The sequence below is a fragment of the Camarhynchus parvulus genome, chromosome 5 (genome assembly GCF_901933205.1).
Source record: "Camarhynchus parvulus chromosome 5, STF_HiC, whole genome shotgun sequence".
Classification (NCBI taxonomy): domain Eukaryota; kingdom Metazoa; phylum Chordata; class Aves; order Passeriformes; family Thraupidae; genus Camarhynchus; species Camarhynchus parvulus.
The window spans coordinates 36,415,601-36,431,239 of NC_044575.1; the positions used below are offsets into that span (position 1 = coordinate 36,415,601).

General features: G+C 41.2%; 1 protein-coding gene across 1 annotated transcript; it reads right to left on the reverse strand.

Moving 5' to 3' along the window:
* Nucleotides 1-6,401: 6,401 nt before the first annotated feature.
* On the reverse strand, nt 6,402-11,151 carry SPTSSA (serine palmitoyltransferase small subunit A). Its single transcript, XM_030950429.1, has 2 exons — nt 10,926-11,151; nt 6,402-7,658 (listed from the first exon to the last, which is right to left on the reverse strand). Exons 1-2 carry the CDS (start codon nt 11,026-11,028, stop codon nt 7,555-7,557), a joined length of 207 nt encoding a protein of 68 aa, XP_030806289.1. The 5' UTR covers nt 11,029-11,151; the 3' UTR covers nt 6,402-7,554.
* Nucleotides 11,152-15,639: the final 4,488 nt, after the last annotated feature.

The window sequence follows — 15,639 nt, forward strand, 5'->3', positions numbered from 1 at the left end:
ATTCAAGACTATGACATGTTAAGTCTCAAATATAAAAGTCCTCAAACATGAGTAAGAATGAATCAATGTTGAAGCCCAGAAGACAACTCAGGACACATATTCCAAGGCAAAAATAACAACAAACCACAGGTCAAGTCCATGAGACACCAGTTCTGGAAACAGAGCTCATGAGAAGGTAAATAACTGCTCAGCCTGCAAGCTGTTCAGTTTCATAGGAAACATACTTGCAAAATATTGCAACAGATGCCTGTCTTGATTTTTTTTCCTCATTTCAAGCTCAGAAAATAGTTGGGCTTGTTCTGTTGGTTTCAGTCTTATAACATTTCATTGACTAAAAATAGCATTGAGAGAAATGCAGTGTTACTGTAAAAATCACATTGGAATCATGTCACCACTGTCACCTCAGCACGTTGCCTTATACTTTCACTCTGTCATCCTATGAGTTTCTAACACTGGAATCTGTATCATCCTCCTAATGCCTACTCCTTCAGTTGCTATTATGAGCCATGTAAATACTTTTCTGACACTCCTTCACCTGACTTCTTCCTTGTCTTTAAAGAACAACAGAAAAGCTGTTTTAAAAGTGCTTCCTGAGATCACCTAGTCCAGCCTCCCTCTGAAAGCAGGACTAATGGCAACACCAGTACTGATCAGGTTAGTCACGGCTTTGTCCAGGGGAAGTCTTGAATACTTTCAAGGAGAAAGGTTTCACAACTGCTCTAGGAAACATGTTCCTAACTCCTCATTTTCTTTATAGTCTCTTCAGGATAGTTTCTTACCATCCTTCTGAAATCAAAGAGCCCAAAATCAGACACAGTATTGCAGCAGCTGCTTTAACACATGATGAGGACAAAAAATTTTCCTCAATTTGATGGCCACATTCTTCTACCATAGTCTAGCATGCAAGCTGCCATAATTGTATCATGAGTTCACGGCTGGCTCATATTCCCACACCATTGATTCCAAGGATCTCTCTCAGCAAAGCTGAGAATTTTGCATTTGTCCTTGTCAAAGAGCTTGAGGTTTCTGTCAAGCCAAATTCTGAACCCAGGCTCTATCTTGTAGCATATTAATTCTTTTCCCCATAGAGGAACATTGACTAATAATTAGGGTCAGCTATGACGATACTGAACATCAGCCCCAATATCACCTTATTCCACTTATAGCCACTTCACAAATTAACATTGAGTAACCGCTCTGAGTACAGTGATCCATCCAGTTCAAACCACCAAAGAGTCCCTTCATGTTACTCATGGTTCCTCTGGTCCACATGCAAACACTGTGGGAGAGTGTGTCAGAAGCCATTCTAAAGGCAGCGCATGAGAATATCCACCACTGCCCTCGCTGATGTAACAAGTAATTTAATCTTATAAGGCCATCTGGTTGCCTAAGCAATGTTTTTACACATTTATAGCCTGTCCCTACTTATTTCCACTTCTTTTTTGGTCTTTTAGTTCACTGACAAGCACCATACATATATGAGTAAGCCTTAAAAAAAAAAAAAAAAAAGAATTCACCTTCACAGAGCAGACCCTCACCACAGTATCACAACTGATACTTTCCAGGTCTTGTTTTCCTTCGTTAATGTAGTTCAATGCTTTACTCTTGGTAACTCCAGTCTCCAACAGTCAAAACACACCTGGTAACTCAGCAGGTGAAGTAAAATGGACATGGATGGATTTCTGTTTCTCTCAGCCGTTTCCTTGGCGCATCTGCTGTCCTGTCTAGGCCTGAAACTATTTAAAAAAGCATACAGTGGTTGAAACCAGTTTAATGCACAATGCCAAGGGTTTATCAGTAGTTTTATGGAGTTCCAATGTTGCTGAAATGTCAGACAAAAGCTGATTTTCCAGCAAGACTGCTTCTTGCAGCAGGTAGAGATATCCATATCATTGATATATCATGGGATGTATATACATTGGTTTCAAAAGGAACGAATCATCATCTGTCAAATTAGAGATTACCAATCAGTGTAATTGCACCTCCTCCCCAGATTGCAGCCACCAGGCAAAGGAGGAACAAAAGACTTGAACTACACTTGCCACCCTTTTGAACAAGCCTTAATATTTTTCAAAAGGCACAAGACAGAACATTTGTGCTCACATGTGCACATGGCATTGTCAGAGGCAGCATGGAAAGCCAAGATGTCATGCGGATACCTACAGGCTGAATGCCTCACACCACACACCACAAAGCAGAGACCAGAGCTGCCATGCTTTACTTCAACTTCTTCATGATTCCTCACAAACACTTGAAATTTTTTCAATGTAATCATAGCTTAATATAACTCTCTTTTCAAGGAAATGTAGAGAAGTGGCATAAGTCCTTCTGCAGGGCACTTCTGATCTCAGCATTAGGCACCATCACATTGTGCAGGCAGACCCTGCAGCTGTGTCCTGACCCAGAAAGCCTCATGTCCTCAGTCCTCAGAAGTTGTCACTTATTCTCTGGGTACAGACAGTCCCTTGATCCCCTTCCAGTGAAGTCGACCTTTCCATTTGTTTAGAAAATAAAGAGTTCAATGATCCCTCTTTGTGATCTAAGACAAACAGAGTGCACATTTTATCCTCAGTCACACTGAGCTGAGCACTACTTTTTTGTCCAACCTACTGAAATACTCTACAACACAGAAAGGGTTTTGAAGATTTTTTTTAAAACAAGTCTAACAAAAAATCATCGACTAATTCTATCCTGAGATTGGGAACGACTTGCTAATTCTGATTAAAATTCAGGAAGTATTACCTAAGTATATAAAGTTCTTGGATCCTGGGATGTGGCACAGGAGGCTTTCTCTCAAAAATGCTTACTTTGAGCTGGTAACATAACATGAGCAAAATAATAAACTGTGAGCAGTCTAGCACTAGTCAGTAGTCTCAACTAGGTATTCAACTTCAGAGTGCATGCATGCCTGTGGATCACTCCTCAGATGAGCTAACAAGATAGTCCTATTATTCCAGCAAGAATATTATTCAAAGATATCTTCCAGAATTTCACAACCTTACTAGTGTGTATTTAATAGCAACACAGAGATATGTGTTCTAAGGCATTTGTTTCTTCCTTTCTGAAGTATGTGCAGTAAGAACATCTTGAATATTTTCTTGGAAGAGAGGACAACAGCCAATCACTACAGAGGCAAGAAAGGAACATAAACCTTGGCCAGAAGATGTTTGGTTTAAATTCCAATGTGATCATAGCTACATGATTTTTCTGCCTCAGTAGACAAAAACAAATTTCACAGAAAAGACAAATAATACCATTGCCATGGCGATTTTTTCCCCAAAGAAGTTCTTTTATATAGGGGTTATATAGGGCATCTTTATATAGGGGTTATATAGTGGATCTTCTTGTCATTGTAAAATCTGGGCCCGAGATATGCTATCCATCTCAAACTGCAGAGAACACAAAATGCAAGACATGCTGAGACAATTCCACCTGCAGATACGGGCATAAATAAAAAACAGATACATCATACAATAGGTGATCAACACTTTGATTAGTTCCAATGATGTGATAGATTTTTTACTTTAGAAATTGGATCACTGACTAAGGTTTATATCAAGGCCTGTTCAACTCTTATCCAGCTAAACTCTCAGAAAGGGTTCTTCGTACCTTCATAACTTCTTTGTGTTCCATCATGCAGTGCTAGTTAAGATGGATTGATGTCGTGATGCACTGAAGGTTATGAAAAACAGAGGGATTTCTGCCCAGATCCTACACTGCAATCTAGATCAGACCTAGACATTCATCTCTCTCCATTACAAGGAGAGGGCAGATCCAGCTCTGGGCTATGATGCCAGATTTTCTTCTGAAGTCATCACTATACAAACAAAAGGCAGAAAAGACAGCAGCTATTGTGTTCAGTGATGACTACCGTTGAAGGCTGACCTAGCAGATCAAACAGAAAAACAATGCATAAAGGTTTCGGCATCCTTTTGTCTGAAAAAAAAAAAAGAAAGACAAAAGCACCACACTGATAACAGGATAACATGTCAGCAAGTGGGGAAAAACTGTCTTCCTACAAGAGCAGTTGTAGAAGACACAAGCAAACAAGAAGGTGCAAGGAATTTCTGGCACAGAAAACCTTTATTGGGGTGCCAATTCCAGAGTCCACAGCTCTGGTATTTTACTGGAGCAGGATGGCTGCTCTGTCCACACCTTTGTGCACAGCCTAAAGTACCCAATTCTCTTCAAGCTGTGACTCTTCACCTCAATATAACCTTTATTTGATGTTAGTCAACAGCAAGTACCCCTTCTTCAGCATTTATAATGCACACTTCCTTTCTTCGCCTGAATGGAACAAGGCAATGCCTCACATCACACCAGTCTGCAGTTACACAATGCCCATCTATCACCCAAGATTCCTCTTTGCAGTGCTATGCTCCTTTCACACCTACTTCTTTTTAATATTGATGGATATACAAAATATATTTCTTACAAAATTTTGTAAAGAAAGTCTCACTCTCTTGTAAAGTAAGTAAAGGACGCTCTGGTGTTTTCCTTCATAGGGAAGAAACCAGAAAAGAAACTTCACTGACTTTCACTGTCTCCAAACCAATTGCTACATAATAATTTTTGACAAGAAATAAACAGTATTTATATATACACACACACACATACTGAAAAAACAGAGTTTGTGCATATATAAAAAGATACAACTGATTCAAGCCATGCACACACTACACAGGTCCTGGATCTGTTTCTGGCTCCAGCCTGCCATTCCGCAATACAATCCCTGTTTTGGTTAGAGTAGCTCCTTCTGCAAAGGTTTTTAATAAATAATTGCTCTGGGAGCCCCAGGGCCTCCAGCACAGCGAGTCACCCTGGCTCAGTCTGTTGCCTCACAAACTGGAATTATCGGTTCTGCTATATGACAGTCCTAATGCATTTTTAAATGTTTACTTCTAATGATACAATCTAAACCCCAAGAGCTATTACTATTAAAAGATTAACAGACAGCCAATTGCATGTCTCTCAGGTAATTTTTTTTTCTCATTTCTCACTTTTTTTTTTTCCAGTTTTACCTAAATTACTAATGCCTCAATTTTTACCAACATGTTTGAACAAAAGCATGATTGACCAGGTGCCTCCAAATGATATTCCAACTGCCTTTGACCTCCAGCTTGCATTTTAAAAAAAAAAGCTTATGGTTCTATCATAGAGGATATGATAGCTGACACGTCAATAAGGCAGACTGCAGCGGGAAAACAACTTGGTAGCCTTCTGATTCATTTATTATTATTCAAATGTAATGATTAATTAAATCCCTACCAATAATCCTACTTTAAAAAAGAAATCTCTGCTTTGTAATTATCACCAGTTGAACCGTTTCTTCACTAACTCAACCTAAACAAAAGGACACACTGTAAGAACTTTCTTCTGGAAATTTAAACTTCAGTAAACACATCATATTTTATTAATGAAATTACTCCATCTTTAACAAAGTATTCAGAATCTAAAAAGAACTGTCCAAGACTAATAGATTCTTGATTTATACTAAAAGAAATACTGAAAAAGACTGTACTCAAATTAGCAAATTGAATTCAAGTATGGTATCAATCAAGCCAACATAAGGCAAGTAACTGGAAATTATTGGTTACTCTTCTTTTTCTCAACAAAAAGCAGACAGCTAATAAAAGTCAGTATACCAAAGGCCTTTTATAAAACATTTTGCAATTAAAAATCATGCTTAACATTCCTAATGCCACCACACAGAAGGGATTTTCTCACCCTCAAACAAATAACATTATCTACTGCTGAAAAAGAGGTTATCAATCATGGTAGTAGTTTGCAAAGAAACATCACAATCAGGTATTGATTTAATTCACAGAGAGATTGGATTTATGCTATGTTACTTCAAAAAGAGTACACTAACTTATCAATATCTCTATGTATACACTTAAAATGTGCACATACAACTCTGGATACATTTAAATAAAACCACAATAAAATACCACAAAAAATAACAAAAAACATGATCCCAGAAACCTACCCATGTTTTGTTGGCCAGTTATTAAGAAGTGAAAGCACTGAATTAGAGGAAGACTCCTACCAACATCAGGAAAGCTCAGGTTCATCTAAGAAGTTTAAGGCTCACTGTCTTTAGTTCCCAAAACAACAACAGGGTTTTTAATCAAATACATATGAAGTTTTTAAATACAGGGAAAAGCACGCTCTTGCTCTTCTCACAAGTACACATTTGAGAAAATGAAATAATCTGAAAGATGATATCTCTATAGATACTGTAAATCTACAATTTCTGATGTCAACAGATGTTGCATAAAAGACATAACAGTACCAATTATTGGGCCATTAAAATCACAGTTCTTTGGTCAAGTATCACTTTTGGGAAGTTCTGAGAAAAGCAAGCAGCACTCGGAAACACATTAACTTCTCCAAGAAAGTTTTGCATCAAAGCTCTGCTTTTTAACTTTTATTTTTTAAACAACAACAACAACAAAAAAATTGTCCACTTAGGAAAGTTAAGTTGTTACCCTCTTACATTTCAGAATACAAAACTGAAAAAAATCCCTATTAAAAAAAAGACAGGACTTCAGCCAAGTATTCAGCTACTTATTGCTGTAGTTGTAACTCAAGTCCCTTGAAATCCCTATGTTTTGGTCGTTTGTAGCGAAAACATGTTTGGAACACTAGCAGCAATAGAAAACCCCTTGAAAACCTAGACATAGTTACACTGTTGAGTGAAAACCAGCAGAAACCATAGCCACTGGAACATAATAAAGCATCCTGTAAAAGTGAATTGATAGCTAGAAAAACGGTTGATTTAAAGTGCTATCCCAAAGCCATATGTGGGCCAATGCCAGTAAAGTCCATTTCCCCCCCACCCAGACAGAGTCCAGAACCACAGCACTACTAAAAAACATAATAATGCAGTCTTCACTCTGCTTCAATGCCTCATCTCCCCCTCCCTCCTCCCACAGGTAGAATACAGAAATTTGAAATAATTACTAATTCCAAATTTAGGTGATATGCACAAATATACTGTTGAACAAAGTTTGGACAGCGAACAGTACACCTGAGTTCATTCATACAAACTAGCTTTTGTAAATTGGATTAGACTAATATATCCATGTCTCTAATATCAATCTAGATGTATTTTCTTACAAAACGCGTTAATAGAAATATCCAGGCAAATACATACCATACAATAGCAAAAGCTTTAAGCCCCATTTAATAAGATGACTTTCTGATTAAAAATAGAAGGCAATTAAGATTTACTCAAAAGTACAATTAAGAAAAGCTTTCACAGTGCAATATTGAAACTGTCACAAAGTTAAGAAAATACTGATATCAAAGTACAATCACGATGTTAAAGTAGACAAAACTACTATACAAGGGCATATCTTGTAAAATTAAAGGGAATGAACACAACACGGGACATCTCACGTCCCTGTTCTACACATCTCATTTCCTAGTCTTCAGAGTCATAATTGTGTCTTTCGGACATCGGTAGAAATCTTGGTAAAACTAAGAGGTTCATTCTTCTTTGTAGACCAGATTTCAAAGCCCGGTTACTTCTTGAAAACATGTTCTTCATCACTGCACGATTTCAAAGTAGTGCAATATTGCCATGATGTGCTGAGGCATGAACACATAGCCTGTGTACAGTGCCATTCCAACAATGGAAACTAGCATGGAATCTGAACTACAGTTGAGGAAAAAAGCATTTGAAATAGAAACCACAGAAGACATCACAAACTACAGCGTTAAAACTTTAGTGGTTACTATCCTATTATGTTTCTGAAACAGACACAATCAACTGTATTCAGCAATTATAAGCCACAGAAGAACCTAGTGAACACTGAAAACCTGAATGCCAGTAGAAGCAATCAGCTGAACTGCAAAGGATGCCTTGCAAGTTATCCACTGCCTTGTCAGTGACAGAGGAGGACAGGCGAAAGCATGGGAAGTGCGATGGAGAACAGAAAATGGGCACTGAGAAAACACATGTTTTCACATTCATCTTCTCAGATGTTGAGCAAGTCTTGCAGAAGCCAGCCTCATTCAGCCAAGCAGAAAAAAGTCAACCACCACAAAAATACAAAAGAAAACAAAACTACAACAATATGAGCAGCTTTACTGAATAAGAGCAACACCATTCTTATTTGTAGACGGCTGCCTTTTTAAGCGGACAGCATAAGATGCTTTCTAACTACTTCACTCACAACGCCTCAGAGCATCAGCACAGTTTTGAGTCAAGGTGTGTACTTAAATAAACACACTCATTAGTACTTTACTGTAGTAAAGATATTGCCCTGCAAAATAAACTTCACATAAACTTTCAGCTATCTGCTGAAAAATCTGCAGATGACCACTTTATTAGCTGAACTCCTAACAGGGAGCTTTTGTAAAACTTATATAGAGAACTGAGACAATAGCTTATAAAGTACATGTACAGCTGGACTTTTGTCAACCTCTAGGGCTTTTGAAGCTTTATCTAAACAAATTCCAGCATCATAGGAGACAGGAAAGCCCCCCCCCCAAAAAAAGAAGGGGGGAAATTATGCCTTAGGTTTTAGGTTTTTTATTTTTCAGATTCTGCACTGCTTTAGTGTGGAGTTCTGAGCTTCATATTAAGGAATGGTAAGCTCTCTTCACAGAGTAGCTAGACAAAACAATTCCTTAAATTTCAGGCCCAAGAGCATAAACAATGTGGATTGAAGAGAGAAAAACAAGAAGGATGGGAGTTCATAAACTAAAACTATAATTGGACAATTAACTCCAATATGCTAATGGAGCAGAGCTTATAAAAGCGAGAGACCTCTCTTTTCAACGGTTGTCCCTTTTGTGGCCATTTTGGGTTCATCTTGGGTGTAGCCCTGGCTGGGCTCTTGTACTGCCCAAGGTGTATCCATAGAGGCCTTTTAATAAATATCTACTTTATTCTTTAACTTTGTCTAGCCTCTGTTCTAGGTCAGCCTTGACAAGGCATCGAGATTACTACAAGATTATGGTTTCAGAAAGCTTAAGGTCTCAGAAATTCAAAAGTACACAAAATGAATTTAAAAAGCCGTTGATTTCATCCAACTACCTGCAGAGATTCAGTAAACTTAGCCTGAAACACTGTAAAACACACTGGAGATTAACAAGCATGATAAGGCCAGACAGGAGCACTCAGTTTCCACAGGTGAAACCCGAGGAGCTGTGCGTGCTCTGCGCTCTGTGAGATCAAGTCTGCACAGCACAGGCGTAACAAACCCTCCACACCCGACTCACCCACGGCACAGCAGAGCTATGAGGTGCACCTATTAGAGCTGCTTGGTGTATTTATAGTCCCAGAGGATTATACAGTGAGATACTAAAATGAAGGTCAGCTCATAAATCCACATTTCCATATCAGTGCTCACTTCTGATACTGGAGTGCAGCCACGCACCATTAGTTCCCAAGGCCATTGCGTCCGTACTGCCTCCATACAGCACCAGCAGACATGACCCACCTACAGCCAAAGCATCCAGCTGGGGGACAAAAAACATTTTTGCTGATCTGAGATCAGAAGTGATGCTTGTGCCACTCTTTACATTTGTAAGTTATGTGGAAATTACAATATGAACATTTTATGAAAGTAAATGTGCACGCGCTTTCATTTACTTAAGTATTTCGCACAAGGTAAAAAGGAAAAAAAGTACTCAAGACTAATATAATTGCAAGGAAAACAAAAATTGGTTTCCTCAGTGATACAGGCACAGCATAAAAGGAAGAAGGTACATTAACACGGAATACAACATAAGAATCTCTACCTGCACAATTGTGCACAGTAAGTCTGTAAAACTTACTACTTCTCTTTTCCAGTAATCTCTATTTCTACTGATAAGACACAGAAAAAAAAAAAAAAGACTGATCACAACGCTGTAACTTGGGCAACCACTTTTACATAACAAATGTGAGTTTCTTTACAAAACTAAGCAGAATCTCAGTAAAAGCAGCTTCTTGCTACTGCTTATACCCTTCTCTATGTTAATATTTTAATTAATTTCTCTCTCTACCACTCAGCATTAACTGGAGATGGCTCACGGTCACTCATATTGAGACATCATTTTAAGTCAACATCAAAAAATCAGAGAAAAATACTTGTGATGCCACAGCAATACTTAAGAAAATGCACTGCCTGTATGAAAGGGCCAGGTGAAGAAGCAAACCTATAAACAGTCTTTATAGAGATGCCTTTACATGAGCATCTGTCAAGTTTTTCCACTCTAAAACAGCCAAGCAAAGTTACCAGCTAGATGATTAAATAGCCATGTAATAAAAGCCATGTGACAAAGCAGCATGAAAGCCTAGGTTTGCAAGGTTTTGCAGCGCGCACATTTACTTTCCTCTAGGCAAAATACAAAAGAAATCATTAAAGACACTTATCCTTAACAGAAAGGTCGGGATTTCAGTGCAAAAGACACAACTACCATAAGTCCAAAGATACAAATTCATGCCGGAGAAGAAACGGACCAGGCTGCCAGACGCCCGGACACATGCGAAACATGCTGGTTTATTCCCAGCGAGGTTTACTCCCAGCGAGGTTTATTCCCAGCTCGGGCAGGATGTTAGTTTGTTAGGGTGAGGAGCTGAGTCCCCGCTAGCAAGGAGAGGTCAAGCCTCGGTCCCAGACGGACACTGCCGCTCCTCCGGCCGCGCTCGGCGCCTCAGCCCGACTGCCCCCGGCCCGGCCCGGCCCCGCTCCCCTCCCGGCCCGATTCTCCGCCGACCCCAGCAAGCTCCGTAGGCGGCAGCGCCCTCAGCACGACCCCGGCCCGGGCGCTCCCCGAGCACCACGCAGGGCTGGCGGAGCCGCCACACCCGCCCAGGGGCCTCGGGGCAGCCCCGGAGCGGCCGCCGGACATAGCGCGACAGGGAGGGAGCAGCCCCGGCCCCGCACTCACACCCGCCCCGCCAGGCCCGGCCGGCAGAAGGATACTGAAGACGGTGCGCTCCCAGGGCTCCAGCATGTAGAGCGCGGTGACCAGCAGGTACTGGTAGTACAGCCACGACATCTGCTTCCACGCCGAGCCCAGCGCCATGGCGCTCCCCGCCCGCCAGCGGCCCCACGCCGGGCCCAAGCCGAGCGGAGACGGGGGCGGTGCAGCCGGGACCGCCCTCCCCCGGCCCCGCCCCGGGCCCGGGCGGCCGCGGCCAGCGGCAAGGGGGCGCCGCGGCCTGTGCGGCTGGCAGGGGGCTGTGCCGGAGCGGGGGAGAAGGGCGGGGACGCGCATCCTTCGCCGTTCTCCCCGCTGAACGCCGACTTCGGGCCCGATCTGATTAAATTATACGGCTGACCCTGAAGCTGCTAACCTCCCGGCCGAGTCACAGCGAGAAGATGGTGCTGCAACCTACTTTCTGTCATCCTGTTTAATCTGAATTGACGTTCTGGGAATCACGGAAGAGCCAAAGCTTGTGCTTGGCAGGGCCTACGGGAGACATGTTAAAAATTATCTGCACGATTCTTCAACTTCGTTCAGTTGTCAGAGGGTAAAGGGCACCCAAAAACGTGGCTCAGATAAATGCGACCTTAAGATAGGCCAGCTTTGGCGAGATTAATCCATACGAATAGGAAAAACAAAGAGGTGATGAATCAGCTGTTTACTGTGACTGTTCCTAACGTTGCACTACCCTAAGGCACTCGCAGCCAGAAACCAGCGATTCCCAGAGACTGGTTTGGGACTGTGTGATTAGGAAGGCCCTTGGCAGTTTATGCTGGCACTGTGGAAGGCACGGGTTGCAAACCTGCTGGAAGGGGATGTGCACAATCATCAGGCATCTTGAACGAGCAGAGTGTGTGTTGCAGCTTCCAGGCCCTGCGTCCAGGCCAGTAATCCAGACCATGCATTCAAGTGTGCACAGCATAGAGTAGAAACTGGAATTGACTCACTATACTTACTCTGCTTAGTAAATCAATTTACAATTATGTCACTGAGCAATGTGATTCTGTCCTTGGAGCCGTCCCACCCCCACCTTCACCTGTGCTATTTATACAATGAAAAATAAGGAAGTACAACCATAGGAGAATGCACGTTTGAGTTGCTATACAGCTGCAAAATACAACTACAGGCCCAGGAGGTAACCGTGGAAAAGAAAAGCAGCCGGCAAAGAAAACTGAAGAGTGTACTATTTTGTGTGGCATAATTTGAAATAGGATTTTATTCACCCTGAAGACATTTAGACACACCTTATCTATGCAGATTTATTTGAACACGAGGAGATTAATACCCTGACATAACTGCCTATGGGAGCTGTTGCCACTATCCAAGTCTGCTGTTGCTTGTTGAAGTCTCTGCTGGAGGAGTCCTGTGTTGGTGTTGCTGCTTGAGTAAACAGTGGTAATTATGAAAGGTGCCTTTCTGTATAAACATGCCCAAAGTTCAAGGACAAGTTCATAACTAAAGCATTATTCCCATTCAAAGCTGCAAGAAGGGTGTCAACATGGAGCAAATGGGTCCAGTCCTCTCTGTTCCTGTGATTCCTAACAAGATGCTCTGCAATTCAAGTGGTAAGGCAAGCAAAATTAAGGACCTGGGATGAGAGGAAAGGTAATGCCTAGAGGCATGCCAGCTTTACAGTCTTGTACACCTGTCCTAATCCACCAGGTAGGTGGCCCCTTACACTTTTTTGGTATGGTGCATACTCATGAGAGGTTTTTTTGCTAGTTAGCCCCTTATGGAAATAGATATTATTCCTCTGTACAGTTTCTCCTCCTTCACCAGCTCCATTCTACCCCTGCTTAGGGACTGTTATCATGTAATTGTTTTTCCTGATTCCACCTGCATCAACATTTGAGCCCTTGAACTACATTCTCACGTGCTCATGTTTCCAGCAGGTCAATGCAAACATCCTTAACCCGACACTACAGAGAGCCTTTCTGTTTCATCTGGAATGTAAAGAGAAGCAAATCAAGGCCAGCATGCTCCAGAGCACAGACCATATTCCCTATTACATGTATTCTTCCACATTTCTACCAAGAAACAGTTCTTCATATATTCAAAATTTCCTGTGTACACCTCTTGGCTCGTGGCACACAGTAAGAATTTATCCCACTTCACATGATCCCACAGCTATCTGATACTGCAAGTTAGATACATCACTCTTGAGTCTGAATGTAGGTAGTAGCAAAGATGAGATTGAAATCTTGTCTCACACATATCCCAAGCCTCAGAACGAGCAGAGCTCCATTTTGTTCCTAGGTTGCATATGCAGAGGAAGGCACATCATACTGACCAACCACGTGTTCAGTAGCTGCATCAACAGTTCTCTACTTCCTCAAGCAGAGGTTGAGTTTCTGCTGATCTGAAAATAGTAATTCTGTGTTTTTCTTATGTAATCCTGACAGAAGAACCAGCAGGTTTACTTCTTCCTAATCTCATGTAACAGCATAGAATGAGTGTGTGCAGATCAGTAAAATACCACACCAAGGACTACAAAAGGTAGCCAAAGAGTTACAAGATTTTATTATAATCTAAGGCACAAAAGATGTTATACAGGTTTCTACCTCCTAAGTTCAAATATTTCTGACAATTCCTTAAAGCACATATAACTAGTTGTTCCTAGTACTATTATGAGAAAAAAAACAAAGATGAGATTTTTTTTCAGACAGACCCTTGTTCAAGGTACAGTTAAAAAAATATCAGGCTATAAGAGATGTTACAAATAAAAAGTAAGAGTTTGCCTCTAGGGCACACACCTGAATGAAGACAGAGAAGGATCCAGAATTAACAATACAGTGGCTTCATAGACATAAATACCAAGTACAGAAGCTCTTTGTGTTTCCATAAAGAAGCTGTAAATGTACTAAATAAACAGAAAAAGCAAACTAGTTCTATGGTAATAGATCTGACTATAAATTTCTTCTTAAAATGTATCATCGAAAGGAAAAACAACAATAAATCCAGTACTTTCTTCTACTATGTATATGTAAATATACATATTTATATGTACAACATTTAGCTGTATTACTAGGCATGTGGATTTACATGATCAGTGGCAGAACAGTCCATGCCAGCAAAATCAATATAAGCTTATCTTCCAATCTCTATAAAGAAAAGTTTCTTCTTTTTTTGAGTTTTTAATGAACCAAAAATCCAAATATCATGACAATTCCTTCTTTATCAGTGTCCTGGTTTTGGCTGGGATGGAGTTCATATTCTTGTCAGTAACTTGGATTTAATCTGAGAATAATGTTCTCATGAACACCAGGATGTTTTGGTTGTTGCTATGTTAACTACTAAGGCCCAAACAACAGCCCCTGAGCCAAAGTTAACCTCTAGGTGAACATTCCAGCCAAAAGTTATGTATATAAAAGTACTGTTATATGTATTAATTTATTTGCAAACCTTTCCATATCTAGAAACCTGGAAATGCCTTACTAGGAGTGTATTGGTTCCTCCTGGAGTCCTGATGAGGCTTTAGGGAAAAGCCAATAGAAGAATGAAATTAGAAATTATGTCAGCTTGTTTGTTTAACAGTATAAAATCTGGGCTACTTTCACAGCAAACTCAGGGAGCCCGGATGCCTGCAAGGTGGACACACCACTGGAGTTCTGTTACCCGGCATGGTTCTCCAGGCCTTGGCTGTGACAGCTTCTCCCCACAGCTGATGTTTTGAGGACTTAGATGGTCAAGTAATAGGGTAACTAGTGATGTATCTGTCTTAATCACTGTAAGCATTCTTCAGTAGTAACAATTAGGTGCATTGCTTATTCTTTTGTAATTCTTTGCTAAGGATTATGTGCATTACATAGCCTGTCCTTTTGTGATTCTTTGCAGTTTTGCATTATAGTAAATTACACTGTTCATTAAATTGGTGTTTGTGTCTGTGTCTCTGATCCTGGTGACTGGCAAAACACTAAGTGGCACTTACGATAAGTCAAGGACTTTGATTCAGTGTGTCTCTGCCAGTGAGAAGTGCCACAAAAAACTGGGAGGGAGCCTGGCCAGGACAAGTGGCCAAAGGGATATTCCATACCCCAGAATATCATGGCCAGTATATAAACTGGGGGAGTTACCTGGAAGGCAGATGATCACTGTTCAAGGACAAGCTGGCTCTGGGTCAGCAGGTGGTGAGCAGTTGTGTTGTTGTGGTGGATTGACCCTGGCTGGATACCGGGTACCCAACAAAGCTGCTCTGTCGCTCCCCTCTGCAAATGGACAGAGGAAACACACACAAAGGTCCATGACTTAAGTAGTGGGAGAGCTCACTCATCAAATACCATCATGGGCAAATCACACTGAACTTGGGGATATTAACTGAATTTATTACTAACAAAATCAGAGCAGGATAATGAGGAGTACAGTAAATCTTACTTTCCCCTAATTTGCCCTGCTTCTTGGGCTCTACTTCCTCCCCCACCAGAAGTGCATGGAGACAGGGAATGGGGGTTTGTTCCTGCCACTGGTCCAGAAGTACTTCCCCTGCTCCAGTGTGGGGTACCTCCCACAGGAGACAGTACTCCACTAACTTCTCTAATGTGAATCCATCCCACAGGCAACACTTCTTCCAAAATTGTTCCTTTTTGGGTCATTTTTCCAGAGTGCAGTCCTTCAGGCACAGCCTGCTCCAACATGGGCCTGCCACAGGGTCACAAGTTTTATCAGAACACCTGCTTTAGTGTGGGCTCCTCTTGCCATGGGTTTGCAGGTCCA